Here is a 17,860-nt window from a genome sequence, read left to right on the forward strand (position 1 = left end):
TCCTGAAGCACTTACATGAGAGGAAAGTGATCAGGAAGAGTCAGCATGGATTCACCAAGGGAAGGTCATGCCTGACTAATCTAATCGCCTTTTATGATGAGATTACTGGTTCTGTGGATGAAGGGAAAGCAGTGGATGTATTGTTTCTTGACTTTAGCAAAGCTTTTGACACGGTCTCCCACAGTATTCTTGTCAGCAAGTTAAGGAAGTATGGGCTGGATGAATGCACTATAAGGTGGGTAGAAAGCTGGCTAGATTGTTGGGCTCAACGGGTAGTGATCAATGGCTCCATGTCTAGTTGGCAGCCGGTGTCAAGTGGAGTGCCCCAGGGGTCGGTCCTGGGGCCGGTTTTGTTCAATATCTTCATAAATGATCTGGAGGATGGTGTGGATTGCACTCTCAGCAAATTTGCGGATGATACTAAACTGGGAGGAGTGGTAGATACGCTGGAGGGGAGGGATAGGATACAGAAGGACCTAGACAAATTGGAGGTTTGGGCCAAAAGAAATCTGATGAGGTTCAATAAGGATAAGTGCAGGGTCCTGCACTTAGGATGGAAGAATCCAATGCACCGCTACAGACTAGGGACCGAATGGCTAGGCAGCAGTTCTGCGGAAAAGGACCTAGGGGTGACAGTGGACGAGAAGCTGGATATGAGTCAGCAGTGTGCCCTTGTTGCCAAGAAGGCCAATGGCATTTTGGGATGTATAAGTAGGGGCATAGCGAGCAGATCGAGGGACGTGATCGTTCCCCTCTATTCGACACTGGTGAGGCCTCATCTGGAGTACTGTGTCCAGTTTTGGGCCCCACACTACAAGAAGGATGTGGATAAATTGGAGCGAGTCCAGCGAAGGGCAACAAAAATGATTAGGGGTCTAGAGCACATGACTTATGAGGAGAGGCTGAGGGAGCTGGGATTGTTTAGTCTGCAGAAGAGAAGAATGAGGGGGGATTTGATAGCTGCTTTCAACTACCTGAAAGGGGGTTCCAAAGAGGATGGCTCTAGACTGTTCTCAATGGTAGAAGATGACAGAACGAGGAGTAATGGTCTCAAGTTGCAATGGGGGAGGTTTAGATTGGATATTAGGAAAAACTTTTTCACTAAGAGGGTGGTGAAACACTGGAATGCGTTACCTAGGGAGGTGGTAGAATCTCCTTCCTTAGAGGTTTTTAAGGTCAGGCTTGACAAAGCCCTGGCTGGGATGATTTAACTGGGAATTGGTCCTGCTTCGAGCAGGGGGTTGGACTAGATGACCTTCTGGGGTCCCTTCCAACCCTGATATTCTATGATTCTATGATTTTCTTTAACAAAGGATTTTTCTGTATGAGGCTTTGCAATAAGAATAGAGAAATAATCTAGTGAGTGACATCCTTGCTGATTTGACATATAGTCTATCTAGTTGTTGGTCCAGAAGCACAGCTGCTTTAGCAAAACTTCTTATATTCATGTACCTTTCTGTCAGTGCTCATCAGTTCATATGTAACAAACAGCTCTCTCCTTTCCAGCCAATCCCTTTCCAAACCTTGGCAAAGAGCTGTGACATCAGACACTAAACTGTGACATCAGAAAAGAGAAGCAGAAGTTTGCTTCTTTTTACACACGTGTCTTGGTAATCAGCAATGGTGGTAAAAACAATAACAAAAAAAATACAAATGTCATTTTTGCTTGATCCTAAACTGTTGAAACTGATTTTGCCATTGACTTCAGGGGAACAGTATCAGTCCCTATGTAAGCAGCATACAGGGCCAGATCCTCTGGTGGTATACATTTATACCAGCTGAGGATCTGGCCATATGTTGAAATGTGCTGCACTAATGGCATTGGTTTATAATCTTATATGTGGTGTCTAGATTTTTGTTGACCTTTCATTTTTCAGGGATTGTGGTTTTCTTCTCTTAAAAGATACTAACTAGTTTAACTGGGTTTCATGAAAAAGAAAAGCATGTGTTATTGGGGTATTGGCCTTCTCTTGTGATACTTTTCCATTTCCAGGAAGGTAATAAATCAGGATGCGCTGGATAGCAAGATGTTAAGGTAAATACTTTCCTTTAAATGGAAACCACACTCTTATTTATTCTGGGACTTATTGAACATGGACCATGTTTTCCCAGGGTACACATATATTCTATTACCACCTTAAAACTAGTACCGATATAGATGTAAACATCCGAGTATAAATCAAAACAATGGTGACCACAATAGGGAAAAATGTACACCAAACCTGTATACTTGGTGGGTCTAACAGACTAAGGATCACTGCATTTTCACAGGTAAGAATTTGAAGAAACAGCTCTTCCATTCCAGTGACTATGCATTACTGCCGAAACACAGAGTAGGAATTCAATTCTCTTTCATTTCTTTAATAGAAATAGCATTTTATTTAAATATTAGGACTCAATTCATCAAATCCTCTGTGTGTGACAGTCCTATTGACATCAATTGAAGAGTTGTTGAAATTATTGAGTTTTGCATGTGGAGAGCTTGCAGGCCTGGCCCAGTTGTCTTCCTCTTATAGTTTGTTGTTTGGGAACTGTAGGTGCTAACAAAATACAATCAGGATTTGGACCCCAGGATGTGAGGTGCTGTATGTACCAAGTAAACTATCTCGCTGCATCTGCTATCTAAAGCAGCCCTTTAAACCTACTTCAATAAAGATAGCTTTCCAGATCAGTGTTTAGCACATGCATAATTTTGTTCCTCCTTGCCACATTTTGCTAATGTCTGATATTTCTCTTATTATTAACAACATAGCCAGAATGTAATTGTGTTAAACGAAAAGGATTGTTACATAAACAGGCTGAATATTTATGAAACAGCACAAACATCTACAATTTTTTTAAAGACATATTTAACCTGATAGGGAAGCACTGTCCTCTGCAGACGATTAAAGGAAACTCATATTTATGACCAGTGCTGCATTTCTACAGTTACTGAGAATCTGAATTACATCAGCCAGAGGACAAATAGGGCGTCTCACTATGGTAATTATAATCGGGGCAGACCTTTTGCACCAGTTTGTAATCTACACTGTAAAAAGCGATGTAAATGCAGATAACTTTAAATGGTTTAGAACACAACCAAGAAACATGGCTTTGTGTCTGCTCTTGGTAGCAGATCTTTGAAGGGTCAAAATTGCACAAGGCAGTTTTCTTAGCCCGATCTGTTTTTTCATACTCAATTCGGCAGTTGAAGGACTTGGATTCCTTGGTCTCCAGCGTTGACTGTGGAGAAGATTCAAATTCCACCACCTTGGAAGGCGGCACCAGGCTTACAGAAACATTTCCAAGACCTGTTGAGTTATGTCGGAAATAAACACTGAAGGTTCCATTGCCATGATCAACAATTTTCCCTGTGATGAGGAGGTTTAGTTTAACAGTTTTGATGTTGGAATGGAAGTCACCCCACCCAAACATTTTCTTGAATTTCCCAGTTTTTACTATTGGTCTGCGCTTAGTCCGTGCAAGAGATTCTTGAACCTCAGTGATGTTGGCTAACCAATCCCAAAAGTTTTCTGTGCTGTCTGAGTATGACATCTGGCCATGTTTCAACACTGGAGATGGCTTAACAAATAGGCGTAAAGGGTTGATGATCCTGGAATGGACAACGTTGTTGACCAATGTCTCTGCAGCATCTTTGTCTTCCCAATCCAGCACTTCTGTGGCATGGACTATTTGTTTAGTGTCACAAAATATCTGTTTCAAAAGAGAAAAAGTGAAAATAAAAATGTGAAGATAATGGGGTGGTTATTAATATTTAGTTGTACATAAATAGGGTCCAAGCCCTTAATTGCATGACTAGCCTTTACATGTAATCCCATTCCAGAGGACTACTCTGAGTAAATACTACTGTTATGAATAAGGATTTCCAGGACTAGGGCTCAAAGGGAAAAGACTGATTTCTTAACCTCAAGAGATTAGTGTCTTAGAGGTAGAGTGAAATGGCAAAGCAGAATTTTCTGTTACTATTTTCATTTGCCTAGTGTCTCTTCCCCACCCTCCCCTTCAGACCCTGTTCTCTAAAGACTGTCTGTTTATAATGTCCACACGTAACTTTCTTTTAGTTGTGCTGTACCTATTAATGCCTTTTATATTGGTCTGTGCCTAGTAACTTACCTTGTGCAAAACACTGTAGTAGGAAGAGGGCCTGAAACATAAGCCCTTGTATCAGAGGCCTGGTATGAGGCCTGAGGCCTCGGCTAAAGTAGTGGTCAAAACTTTGCTAATATAAAGCAAAATCAGGCTGTGAACTAGAGGCAGGCCCTGCTCACAGAATCTGTCAAGAATAGGGGTGATACTGCAAAAACACATATTCCTAAGAGGTGCTAGGCACAGAGCACTCACGCAAACGCATTCCAGAAGGATGGTACCAGAACACCTTGATACCAACACATTCCCTAAAGATAACAGGAACACACTGACCCATCCTAAAAATAAGGTCAGTGTGATGGATAGAGATGTACAAGGTGATGGGTGATAACCGGCTACGTCAGAGGGTGTCGCCTAACTATGTCAGAGGGGCAGTATGTAACTTGTTTGTCTTGATGTATAAAATAGAGTCTAAAAGGGAGTGTCTTTGGTTAGCCGAAGGATAGTGGAAAGTCCTGCCACTAAATGAGCTGCGTCCATTGTCACGGGCATACATGTATTGAGTGTACTTGTAGCAAGTAGGGATGTAAAAGGCTAACTAATAAGACTAACGCTTTAGTCTTACTGGTTAACCCGCCTTAACAGTTAACCCTGGGCCAACCCGCTGGATTGGCCCCAGCCACTTAATCGGTTAACCGTTTAAATGACATATTTTAACCATTTAAACGGTTAACTTTTAAAATGGTATTTACATTCCTAGTAGCAAGTAGAAGGCACCAATACTGTGCTCCGTTGACAATAAACCTAATCAAGTTCCATCGCTAAGAACTGAGTCTGTGGTTATTGGACAGTTTGATCAGAGCCTGCTGTACAGGCTATCTGGCCAGAGTCAGTACAGCACGCAGAGAGAACACACACTCAGCCAACATCTGACCACAAACATCATGTAAAGTTAGCACTCTACTCTCAAAAAGACATAGGTATCTAACTGACATTTTAGCTACCTAAATCCCAGAATGAGGCCAAGTGATTCCCAAAATCCACACTCTCCTGCTACTGACCTCACTCACTCGGCACCTAAATTTTTGCTGTAAACATTCTCTAGGCATCTACATTTCTGTCTCTGCACATGCATATTGCTGCCTCCCTCTAGACGTCTGGATGCCTATGCCCTAAAGCGATGCACAAAGCAAGGGGAAGATAGGTGTTCCTTCGCCTAACTTGCCTGCAGGGCTCAATCCAGTAAGTGTACTCAGACCTTGCCTACCAGATCAAGATGAGCTCACACAACACAGCTGGGTGTGGAGGAGGAGGACCACCTCTTCCATAATTGTTAGGTCAGTGGCTAGGTACTAACCTGGGATGTGGGACACCCCAGTTCATGTACCCCACTCCACTTGAGAGGGATAAAGGATTTCAGCAGGGATCTGACACCTCTGAGTTAGGGTTCAAAAAAGAACTAGATGGGTTCATGGAGAATACGTCCATCAATGGCTATTAGCCAGGATGGGCAGGAATGGTGTCCCTAGTCTCGGTTTTGCCAGAAGCTGGGAATGGGCGACAAGGGATGGATCACTTGATGATTACCTGTTCTGTTCATTCCCTCTGGGGCATCTGGCATTGGTCACTGTCGGAAGACAGGATACTGGGCTAGAATGGACCTTTGGTCTGACCCATTATGGCTGTTCCTTTGAGTGCCCTAGCCACAGGATATGGACTATAGTGTATTTTGATGTGGGGCTCCTTCAGTCTCTCCTACTATGCATAAATAATTTTAAAAAGTTATTGGAGCAGGGGGACTGGATTCTAGGTCTCCCAGGTGTGAGCTCTAGCAATCAGGTTATAGAGCCATTCTCATGCTTGCTTACACGTGTGCTCATGCTCTGTCTCTCTGGCCCAATGACTCTTTCATTAGTTATCCACAGTGCCACAGCTTCAACAGGAAAGACTGAGGACTTTTCTACATGGTGTGGTAATGTGCCTATGGAGGGGTGGGGTATGATTTCTAAAGCAGATTCATGTGTTAGACATAAATTGGTCTGTGTAGACCCTATTGGTGCGCTTCAATGTAGTGCTGTTTGAAATAGTACTATATTAAAGTGCACAAGGAAAGCATTAATGGACACCAGCAGGGTCTACATGGGGCCAATCAGTGCATAGCACATTAGTGAGCTTCAGAAATCACACTCCCCAAAATAGTGCATTATCCCGCGTGTAGACAAGCTGTGGTGGAGCTCTACATGAGACTATTCCAGAACCCAAGGGACTAGGATTCTCACCTGAGGGCTGGTAGATTCCATGTGAGAGGGAGAAGGGATTTGAACAGGGGAGGGGCACATGAATGGTGAGTCTCCCACACTCCAGGTGAATAATGTAACCATTGGGATAAAAGTTATGAGAGAGGTCCTCCACACTGCTGCTGCCTGCAAAAATGGCGTAGGTGTCTACCTCCAAGAAGAGATTTGCAGCTGAAAATACCAAGCAGAGGGCGGCACCTCCCTTTATCCTGGGTTTAGATACCAAGTTCCCTGGAGGGGCAGGGTTTAGGACACACCCCTTAGTTTGGCACCTGCTACTGGCTAGGTTAGGTGAGAAGCTAGCATGCTGGCTTTTGTGAATCCTATTCTGAGATGCCTCTCTCTCATTCATTGTATAAGAAGTAGGGGTGCAAACTTCAGAAAAATGTGAATCTCATTGATCTGAAGCTGATAAAATCTGGTGAGTGTGTGTGCTCCTTCAGAATAGCTTAGATGACACTTCCTTCAAAAATATAGAAATATGTGTTATTTTTGTACAATTCTGGGGCAGGCTTCAGTATAAACAAAAATGTTCTATAGTGATACTGTATAGGCATGCCATATCTTTAGCACTTTTCAGGATCCACTTTCTTGAATGTATAATGAAATCCATCCTTCTCAATGTTTCACTTCTCCCATCTTCTCACCTTGCAAAACACAGAAAACTAAAAGGCCCTAGTCTGTTATGTTCTCTTTACAAACACTCATGTTTTCTAGTAATAAGACTCTAAAACAGCATCTGAACATACACAGTTACTTTTTACAGTCTTTTTATAATGTAAAAATTGAGATGAACCTGAACCAAAACTTTCAGTCGAATGTTGAAGGGGGTCCAAAATATGAGTCTGCATCTCCATTTAAATCTACAGCTGACTCCCTCTCTGTACAACATACTCTGTACACATACAACATAATAAAGATCACTCCTAGGCAGAGACCTTGTATGTCAAGTTTCTGTCTCTGGACTAATTTTTTATGGCTGAGTTATCAACTCATAAATATAAGGGATTCTAATGGAAACACTGACAGATGCTTATCTATAATAGCACAAAAAGGACTGCTGTAATGATACGATGGAAACCTGTCAATATGATGAAAGGGCCTGGGTGAAGAAATGGCATGTTTATGTATGGCTTTTTAGCCACTCGCAACCTTGCTCACAAGTTAAAGAGCAGCGGGATGGTTTGGGGAATAGCACTTTCCCAGCACAACTTGCCATAACCACTGCTAAGCAAATAACTATCAGCTGCCTTGTTACAGAAACGCCATATTGCTTGGATGAAACAAGAATGGATCCACACTTTCACCCAACCCTCAGTCCAAAACCTGCCACGAACCTTTTCTGAAAAATGAAAAAAGGTAACTCTTTTGCTGCACTTACAGATTCCAACTGGGGCCCAGAAGTAGCAATGTTGAAATACCATGATGGAGGCTGTTAAAACCATGTTTCCTGCCTGCCTGGAAACAGGAGGGCTCCCGGAAACTCGTCTCTGGGCCTGTTCTGAGCAAGGTTTGATGACTCCCTGGTTAAAATGCAGGTGCCCAGTCTGCACTTGTACCTCTACTCTTAATGGCAGCTGCACTGGTGGGAGCAATGGAGGAAACTAAGAAACAAAGCGTAGAACAGAAATTGATGAGGTTGGCCGTGAACATGTTGTGTGTCTACACTCAAACTGGGAAAGTAACATGGCAGCTTATAGTGTTTTGCCTTTTGCCAGGGGTGTAGGCTTGCACACAATTGCCTTTCTCTGCCTAGTTCAGCACCCTCCCCCCCTTTTTTTTGCGCACCTTATATTGGAGTCTCTAACTGTGCTTGTGACATCTGTTTGACCAGACTTTTTTTCTCCCAGTTCTCTTTGTAGTAAGAAATCCTAGAAGGGTTGCCTAACATACTGCTGGTGATGCTCTGTGCATTTCGTTAAGGTGCTCTATCTCACAATGAGACAGTACGGGGCTGCTGACCACGTTGTCCCAGAATTCACTGCTACAGCATGGTGGTTGTGGATACACAAACTGCATGGTTATGATGTGAAAAATGTAACTGTATGGACACCGCTCAGCTGTTTGTGCTGCAACAGGGTCAAATGCGTGACACAAACTGCTAACAAAAACACAACTCTATTTGTGGCATCAATGGGGCTTTAGAGGGTGAGCTATCATTAATCAAGGTGCTGGGATCACAACACTGTATTGTGTTAAACCAGTGGCATCTGATCACATCACATTACGTAAGAGCATGCGGTATATAAACCCCCCATAATCTGACATGTTCCTGTAACAAAGGTGACACAGATGACTGCATCTGACAATTTTCTGTCTATTTTTGCACAATATCCAAATAGCCGGTTATACAAATAATTGAGCTATGGGAATGAATATTCTGGTGCAAGGAATATTTCACGCAGGGAGAGAAGAAAGAAATAAACATTGCTGGAAGTGGTGAATAAAACCGTAAACTTTAATATCGGACTCCACCTCCATTCCTATTGTTATCTTGTCACACTAATTCCATTGAGAGAAAAAGGCTCAGCAGCTGCAAAAGTTGAGGTGAATCAGTTGCTTGAAAGGAGCTACACCAGCTCTTACTAGGGAAATGCTTTGTTTTGAAAATGTTTAGTTTAAAAATGTTGCTAACAAAGAAAGACTTGACTTTGGACCTGCCAGGGCAATGCACCACAGGAACCCGGGAGAGGAATATGGTGAGATTGTTAGAAATATGAATTTCTATATGTGCTTTTCTATTTATAACTTTATTTTATTTGTGCAGATTCTTTTATTTTCAAGTCAAAAGGTTTTACAGCATAGAAGAACAGAACTCTCCAAGGGTTCATTTTCCTCTCTACATTTCAAAGGCTCCGTATTTGATGACAGCTTTTTGTTATTAGTGAGCACAGCCCAGTGCCTTTTGTTAAGTTGTTTATTCACTTTGGTTAGCAATTTACAGGAAATAAAAAAATCGGTATTAAAAGAATGCAGCACATGCTGGAAAACTGACTTCCTCAGCATCTCACCTCCAGACTCTAGCTACATTTTGCTGTGTAGCCTTCCTTGTAGTGAAGATCATTGTTGTCTGAATAGTTGAAAACTCTTGTTTAGTAAGTGAGAGAACTTGTGTCTTTTAATTTGTTTGCCTTCTGCAGTAGGTCCCGCTCGTTGCACCTGCTTTTGCTCATTCCCCGAAAGCCAGTCATAGATTTTTGAGGTCGGAAAGGATCATTAGATTATTCTAGTTTGACACAGACCTTAGAATTCACTGTTACCTCTGTCTTGAGCCCATATGCTTGTTTGACCGCAGCATATCCTCCAGAAAAGCACCTTGTCTTGATCTGAAGGTATCAAGAGATGGAGAATCCACTACTTCTCTTGGTAGTTTGTTCCATATGTGACTTATTTCTAATTTGAATTTGTGTGGCTCTAATTTCTAGTCACTGCTTTCTGCGATGCCTTTCTTCTACACTAGATTGAGGAGCCCTTTCATACCTGCTATTTTCTCCCCATGAAGGCACTTATACATCATAACCAAGTTTACTTGATTAGAGACATGGGGTAAAATTCTTGCCCGATTTAAGTCAATGAGAGTTTTGTCACTGACTTCAGTGGAGACAGGATTTCATGCCTGGTCTCACTTATGCAGCTCCCCGTGAAGTCCATCCCTTGCTCATGGTTTTCTTCCTCCCAGGCTTTGTCTGCGAAAGAAGGCTAAACTGCAGAATGCCCTAGTCTGGGTGAGTTTTAAGCTGATTCCATATTTTGGACACTGGTCCTATTTATATTTTTACTTCATTTGTTTTGTACATCCTCCCAGCCACCAGAGCTTTTCATGTGAGTGACTTTTTAAAATGTCATATTAAATAAACAGAAGATGATAAGAATTGTATCCTTGTAAGGGTCGAATTGTCCTGATGTTTCCAGGGTTTTGCTCCAAGTTATCAGTCAATCTTGGGACATGGTTTTTACAGGGGATCAGTGAGAGAGGCACCAACTTCATCCCTGCCAGGGTCATTTCAAGTCTCTCAGAAATTAGTGCAAATGAATCGGGGAAGGGGAAGAAATAGTTATCGGAATAAAATGGATCTGAACCATTATTCCATCCACTAGTGATGCTGCTGTGATCCTTCTAGCATATCACTGAGCTGTCGGGGGGGGGGTCCTAAGAGGGCCAAGATTGTTGTCAACCTCTTCCAGCTGCCTGAATGAATCTTATCAGAGCTCCACTTACGTGGGAAGCTAGAGTCTGGATGTAGCTCCTAACTCACTCAGGACTTGTCTACATTTGAAATGCTATAGCAACATCACTGCAGCTGCACCTCTGTAGCGATTCAGTGTAGGCACTACCTAGGCTATGTCAGTACTACGAACCTTACAGCAGCACAGCTGTAATGCTGCAGCTGCACCGCGGTAAGGTCTCCTGTGTAGCCGCTCTATGCCAGCAGAAGAGCTCTCTCTCCCACTGGCATAATTAAGCCACCCCTGAGTAGCAGTTGCTATGCTGGCGAGTGATGCTCTCCTGCCGACATAGCGCTGTTCACACCTGTGCTTTTGTCAGTGAAACTTTTGTTTCACCTGACAGACAAGTTTTGCCGACAAAAGTGCTAGCATAGACATAGCTTTAGGTTCTCCCCGAGAGGCGGTAGCTAGGTCAATGGAAGAATTCTTTCATCAACCTAGTGCTATCTAAAGGAGGACCTACGTCAGCTTAACTACGTTGCTCAGGCTTTTTCACACACCCTGAGCAACACAGTTAAGCTGAATGAATTTTCTGCTGTAGCCCAGGCCTCCGAATGCTGTACCAGTACCAAGGTTTTATTTTGAAAAACAGATATTCATGTTCACACTATAACTTCTTATGGTACTTCTCTGGCTTCTTCATCCTAATTTCAGTATGTCTGCAGTCTTTTATACTGTGTATTGCAATAATAATGCAAAATCACTGAACTGGTGGAACAAAAACCTGAGCTTGAAAAAAGGGGAGAGGGAGAGAAATTGCTCTGCTTTATCTGTTTGAACATTCAATGATTTCAACACATTTATCAAATTTTAAATAATTTATGCCTTGACAGGGCTTATCAATTTTGCAAAGCACACACATTAGCTAGATACAATGATATCATATTCGCTTTTTCAGCATCTTACACTTGAGCTCAACAAGATTAATAAAAACTCAGACCTTCATCAATTAAACAGAAAAATATAAAATTGTATTCCATTACAGCCTTTTTGGTATGAAAATTATGACAGATTCTAATAATTCATCACAACCAGCTGAGCTTGAATTTTACTGATAATTAAATGTGTTTCTCCCAAAGGCCGAGACTGTGATGGGTTTTATGGTGGCAGATGCGATTGCTGTCAGGAATGCTGTAAGGAATTTAGGAATTAAGGATCATCTTCTATTAACCAGATTACACAGAAGAGCCATATTTGATGCTATCTAGTCACAGGCATGTTTTTCAGAATTTGTTGTGCGCCTATATGCTTTCATCATGATAAAGATTTAATTCACATTCCAGGGGCATTACTGGCTGGGAATGAAGGCCCTGATTCAGCAAAGCACTTAAGGACATGCTTAAGTCCATCCCTATTCTGCAAAGCATATGAATGGGTATTTAAGTGCTTTGTTGAATCAAAGCCTAACTGTTAAACATGTCAAGTGACTGAGTGAAATCACTAATGGCTCTTCTGTGTTGTCCAGTTAAAAGAAGAGGCTACTTTGCCAAAACTGACCCATCAACTGGGTAACTGGCAAATATGAGACTGCTGGATTACACAGATTAGCAAATTTAAGTGTCTAGCATTTACATTGATTAAATGAGTAGTTACCAATACAGCTGATGAAAAATTTTCTATCTAAATGTTTCTGGTAGACAATGCAGCTTCCATAAAATCAAAATTTACCTGGGGAAAACCTTGATTTTTCTGATTCCATTTTCCATTGGGAAAATCTAAATGAAATATAATTTGGGTCAATCTGAATCAGAACATTTTGGTTTGTTGAACAGAATAAAACACCTCATTTTGGCTCGGTTCATCATTGAACCGGATCTGTCTGAGCTACCCAGTGCTTCATGGGGGTGCAGTTCAGGTGCCTTATGCCTTTGTACTCCTTTATAAGCGGGGCTCCCTGGCTGGACTACATTTCCCAGGATGCACAGCGGTCTCCCCTCTGGTTGAACTGCTGTGACATCATGGGGAGATGTCATCATCCAGCCTAAAGAGAAGAATGGGGCATGAAGAACCTGAACGACAACTCCCATGACGCATTGCAGTAGCTCAAACAGATGCAGTTCAATGTTGAACAGAGCGAAAATGAAATGCTTTTTAATTTTTTAATGGAAATTTTTCAGAACTTTCTGTTGGTCGAAGGAAAAAATCAGTATTTCTACTTTTCACCCCAATTCTGGATAAAAGCAAATATCAGAATATCTGAATTTTCCAAGTGATGGACATTCTGATTTTTGACCATCTTTGATTCCCAGACACTTATACTGTGGTGTTCTGAAAATTGTGTTAAAGTTATGATCTGTCACTTTAGATTCTCATTGGCTTTCCTGTCCTGCTTGTAGGTAGGGGGCTCTGTAGGGAAGCATGCAATCTGGGCTTACCAGCAGTCAGTCAGCAGCCAGCCTAGAATAAGGCATGGGGGCTGAGTTGTGGCTCTCTCTTTATGGAGCAGCCTGTTTTGTTTCTCTTTGATTTGGGGTGGTTGTGTGTTACTCTGGATTCTAAGAAATCAAGAAGTGTTACATTATAGTCTTCCAGCAACAATAGTTGTTTTTATGTAACTACTCTGTGTGCACACTGTGAAACATAACAGAGAAAACTGGTGATGAGGATGTATTAAAAATAAAAATGTAAAGCTAAAATGGCTATATATGGCAATATGAACCATTTCCAATTTAATGAAAGAGAGGACAATTTTGCAAGATATATTCGGAGAATTAAGCAGTATTTTTTATGCATGTGCTATAGAAGATACTGATAAAGGGCTGTTTTCCTAACGTTGGTGGAAAAAACAACTACTACTGTGCTTAAAGTTGTTTTCCACAAAAACCTGGTGAACTGGAGTATAAGGGCATAATATACCACGGGCAAATGTGAGCTAAACAACTTTAGCTGAAGTCAATGGAAGTTGAGTGCGTGCAATGACTTGCAGAAGGCACTTACCCTTTTGCCAGGATTGCGCCCAGTGTTTCCCTCCCTTGGTCCATTTTGTGTGAAACGGACGCAGATTATTTAATGACAATTATGTTGGATGATTACTGGAAATTATTTTTGAAAGGTCAATGGGGCGTGTAAATATCACGTAGCTCCTTTACTTAGGAAAAAAGAGGAAGCTTCAGGAAAATACAACAGGCTTCTGAATTTGATTTAAGTTGTGGGGAACCTATTAGAATGACTAAAATGAGATAGTTTTGCGACGTAAGGGACAGTCAGCATAAACTCTCAAATGGACGCTCTCATCCAACTCTCTTATTAGAATTCTCTGAGTACTAAATTAGTAGATAGGAGTGAAATAAACATGGATATAAATTTGCCAGGGCTTCAACATTTTACCAAACACCTCTTCACCAGAGATAAAGTTCAGGGACCCTCAGCCTATACAACTTTCTTCAACCTCTGACACTTTCTGGGGTTACTATTTTTTTTAAAACTTACTAACACAGAGAGGTGGCTCCATACTCTCTCTCTCTCTCCCTTTCAGGAGTCCCAGTTTTCCCCTTTGTTTCCCCTTGTGCTTTATTCTTCAGTGCCTAAGTTCTGGAGACCCAACTCCCTGCTGTGCCTGGAGAACCTGTGGAAAGTGGAGTGCAGTACACACATGGTATCACACAATAAAAACAAGTGTGTTTTTAACTTGGGTTGAAACATCATTGATAACACGGCAACTTGGCTTTAACTTATCTATCTCCTATGCTTGACTTGGGCAGGGTGGACTCCAGTGTTTGGGCAGCATTTTCTCCCCCTGTGCATGCTGTGGAGTGGTCACAGAGCACAGCTGTTACCTGAGTAGCAAATCAGAGCACAGTTACCAATAGTTGTGCTGGTAATGATGGGAAACTGAGGGAAGGGGTGACTTGAGCTCCAGAGCTTTGACTCAGGCCTTATCTACACTGTGGGGTGGGGTGGGGGAAAGATCGATCTAAGATAGGCAACTTCAGATATGACAATAGCATAGCTGAAGTCGACGTTTCTTAGATCGACTTAGAATCACTTACTTCGTGTCCTCACAGCGTGGGATCGATGGCCGCCGCTCCCCCATTGACTCCACTTCCGCCTCTCACCGTGGTGGAGTTCCGGAGTCGACGGCAGAGCGATCGGGGATCGATTTATCCCATCTACACTAGACACGATAAATCAATCCCTGACAGGACGATCACTAACCGACGATCCAGCGGGTAGTGTAGAGATGGGCTCAGAATTCTACCCAGGGAGCCTGCTGAGAGGCTGCAGAGGGTTGGGTTGACTGAGAAGGGAAGAGGTCACTTATCAAAGCAATCTGAATGTTGAATAAGGTTTGGTTCTGTGGCCAGGACAGGGACAGAGGTTTCACTGGCCACGCGCTTTCACTGCATCTCACTTTCAGCAATTTTGTGCTCACTTTATCTGTCTTTTTAACTGCATGTTTCTTTGTTTCAGGCTCTCCTGTTTAAAGTATATTTTACAAAGAAAAAATTCAGATGTACTGCTCATTGGCTATGGCAAAGCTATTATTATCCACTTAGCAATACCAGTCCCAGTTCTAACCATAAAAATGTGAGCCATAGCCACTTATTTCCTGATGCTCTGTTTCCTAGTACCTTGCCATTCATTGTGAGAGAAGATTTTCACTGTAAAATGCAAAACACCTGTGGTTTGAATGTGGGAAGAGTTGTTTAGGATTAAAACGGGGGCCAAAACCAGAATCTGTAATGTCAGGATTAGGCCCTATATTTGCTAGAACTACACTAAAGAGAGAAGAATTATGGCTAATACAGTGGATAACAATAATACCCCAACAATACTAAAGACCCTCCCTATTTACTTTGATTAACAGAGCAATCTGAGTTTTGTTAGACATATGTCCAAAACTTTGAATTAATTATTCCTCAGTGTAAATGAAAAGATCACACACACATTGTTGCCACAGTTCAACCATGCTAATCAGAGCGAGGTATGGGAGGTGGGAGTTAAAAAGAGAGGTTAAAATACATACCTTGGAATGCCCTTTGCTTCACAGTCTGGTTATCAAGGGCATTGAACACCCATTCCTAAACTGAAGCAGTTTTCATTTTGCAATTCACCCTCTTAAATTGTAAATAACAGCCAGCCACTATGGCAGCCCTTCTACCTCTATTTAGAGATTATGGAATCTTTGTGTTACTGCTCTTGCCCAGTTAAAAACCAATAGTAGTCACTAATTTGGTTTTCATTTTCTTGATCAGTAGTCTCATTTTAAAAGATATTAAAAATATTTTCACTCTTTTTTAGGATAATGCCCATTTCAGCAAAGATACACATTCAAAAGCAGAACATTGCAATACAGGGCCTCATTATTCAGAAGCGTTGAGCATCCAGAATCCCATCAAAAGTCTGTGAAAAAACTTAAACTTGAGTTAAACTTGGATTTATGCTGGAAATGGCCCACCTTGATTGTCATGCACATTGTGGGGAGAGTGGTCAGTTTGGATGAGCTATTGCCAGCAGGAGAGTGAGTTTGTGTGTGTGCGTGGGGGGGGGGGGGGGGTGAGAAAACCTGGATTTGTGCTGGAAATGGCCCACCTTGATTATCATGCACATTGTAGGGAGAGTGGTCACTTTGGATAAGCTATTACCAGCAGGAGAGTGAGTTTGTGTGTGTGTGTTTTTTGGGAAGGGGGGGGTGAGAAAACCTGGATTTGTGCTGGAAATGGCCCACCTTGATTTTTATGCAGGTTGTAAGGAGAGTGGTCACTTTGGATAGGCTATTACCAGCAGGAGAGTGAGTTTGTGTGTGTGGTTTTTGGAGGGGGGTGAGGGGGTGAGAGAACCTGGATTTGTGCAGGAAATGGCCCACCTTGATTATCATACACATTGTGAAGAGAGTGGTCACTTTGGATGGGCTATTACCAGCAGGAGAGTGAGTTTATGCGTGGGGGGCGGAGGGTGAGAAAACCTGGATTTGTGCTGGAAATGGCCCAACTTGATGATCACTTTAGATAAGCTATTACCAGCAGGAGAGTGGGGTGGGAGGAGGTATTGTTTCATGGTCTCTGTGTATATAATGTCTTCTGCAGTTTCCACAGTATGCATCCGATGAAGTGAGCTGTAGCTCACGAAAGCTCATGCTCAAATAAATTGGTTAGTCTCTAAGGTGCCACAAGTCCTCCTTTTCTTTTTGTGAAAACTGTGGGTGCATAACACCTCTAAAAATCAGCCCTTTACTATATTTGGGATTTGCAAATTGCTTTGCAGCTGGGGAGTTTTAAAGCATCTACAGCTACTGCAACTTTGCTGCACTAATGAAAGGTGGCCAGAAATCCCCTGTTCAATAGATTATATAATTGGATTGCTTTAACAATTCTGTCTTGTCTCCTGTAGTTAAAACTAAAATGACATGCTGCTTCAGCAAAAAAAAACACCCTCATGATCGAACTTTGCAGCCCATTAAATTTTCTGCTTGTAAATGAATCTTACAAAGAACTTCCCTCCCTGTAGAGAAGACACACAATAGTATCATCCCTGCTGACAAAACTGAAAACAATCTCTGCAGCACAACATATTGCTATCAATGATTAGTGGTATGAGTTCTCCCAAAACCATATCTCTTCTGAATCTTTAGGGAATTGTCAGAGCAGTATAATAGGAAAGTGACAGAAAGGGAATGAGGAATGACAGACTCAAACTATATATCAGTATATTAATTGTGGATATTAATATTTCCTGACATCATACATCATTGTCTGAAAAGCTATTAATACCGATAAGTACAAATAGGAACTCAAACATCTGAAGGAAGGCATGAAAACAATTGAAAACTTTGCTCAGCTTGCCTGAAGATTTATTTAACTTTTAGCCTTTTTCAGATACCTTTTAAAAGTTGCCAGACTGACACACAAGCTATATATGACACAAAATATAAGTTGGAAATATAAAAGGAAATATACGGGTTCAGCACTGTTTTTGCTGCTAATGTTGAATATGGCAAATTCTTCCTTTTAAGTTGGTGCTGGTAATGTGGGAACAACATGAGCACCTTGAAAGACACGTTGCCATTTTTTTTTCATGCAAAGCTCTAAGAGAAGAAATATACAGGTAAGGGTTAAGGAATCAAATAGAAAACTTCTGAAAGCACAAAGTAATTTTCAAACAAAAAAAACATAAAAAACTCACACTAGAAACATACTGGCTCCATGTTTGCAAACGTTCCGATTTAGGCTGTGAGCTCACTATATCTTCTAAACTAAGCAGATTTGGGCCTGTTCAGTGCTTGGATGAAAGACCTCAAAGGAAATGCAATG

The 17,860-nt window shown here is 41.7% G+C and overlaps 1 protein-coding gene across 1 annotated transcript in view; it reads right to left on the minus strand.

Moving 5' to 3' along the window:
• Positions 1-1,201: 1,201 nt before the first annotated feature.
• NXPH2 (neurexophilin 2) overlaps positions 1,202-17,860 on the minus strand; it is a 57,093-nt gene continuing 40,434 nt past the window's right edge. Inside the window, exon 2 of the mRNA XM_007057473.3 lies at positions 1,202-3,693. Coding sequence (XP_007057535.1) covers positions 2,950-3,693 — 744 coding nt within the window. The 3' untranslated portion in view covers positions 1,202-2,949. The remainder of the gene's footprint in view (positions 3,694-17,860) is intronic.

This window comes from Chelonia mydas, chromosome 11 (genome assembly GCF_015237465.2).
Source record: "Chelonia mydas isolate rCheMyd1 chromosome 11, rCheMyd1.pri.v2, whole genome shotgun sequence".
NCBI lineage: Eukaryota > Metazoa > Chordata > Testudines > Cheloniidae > Chelonia > Chelonia mydas.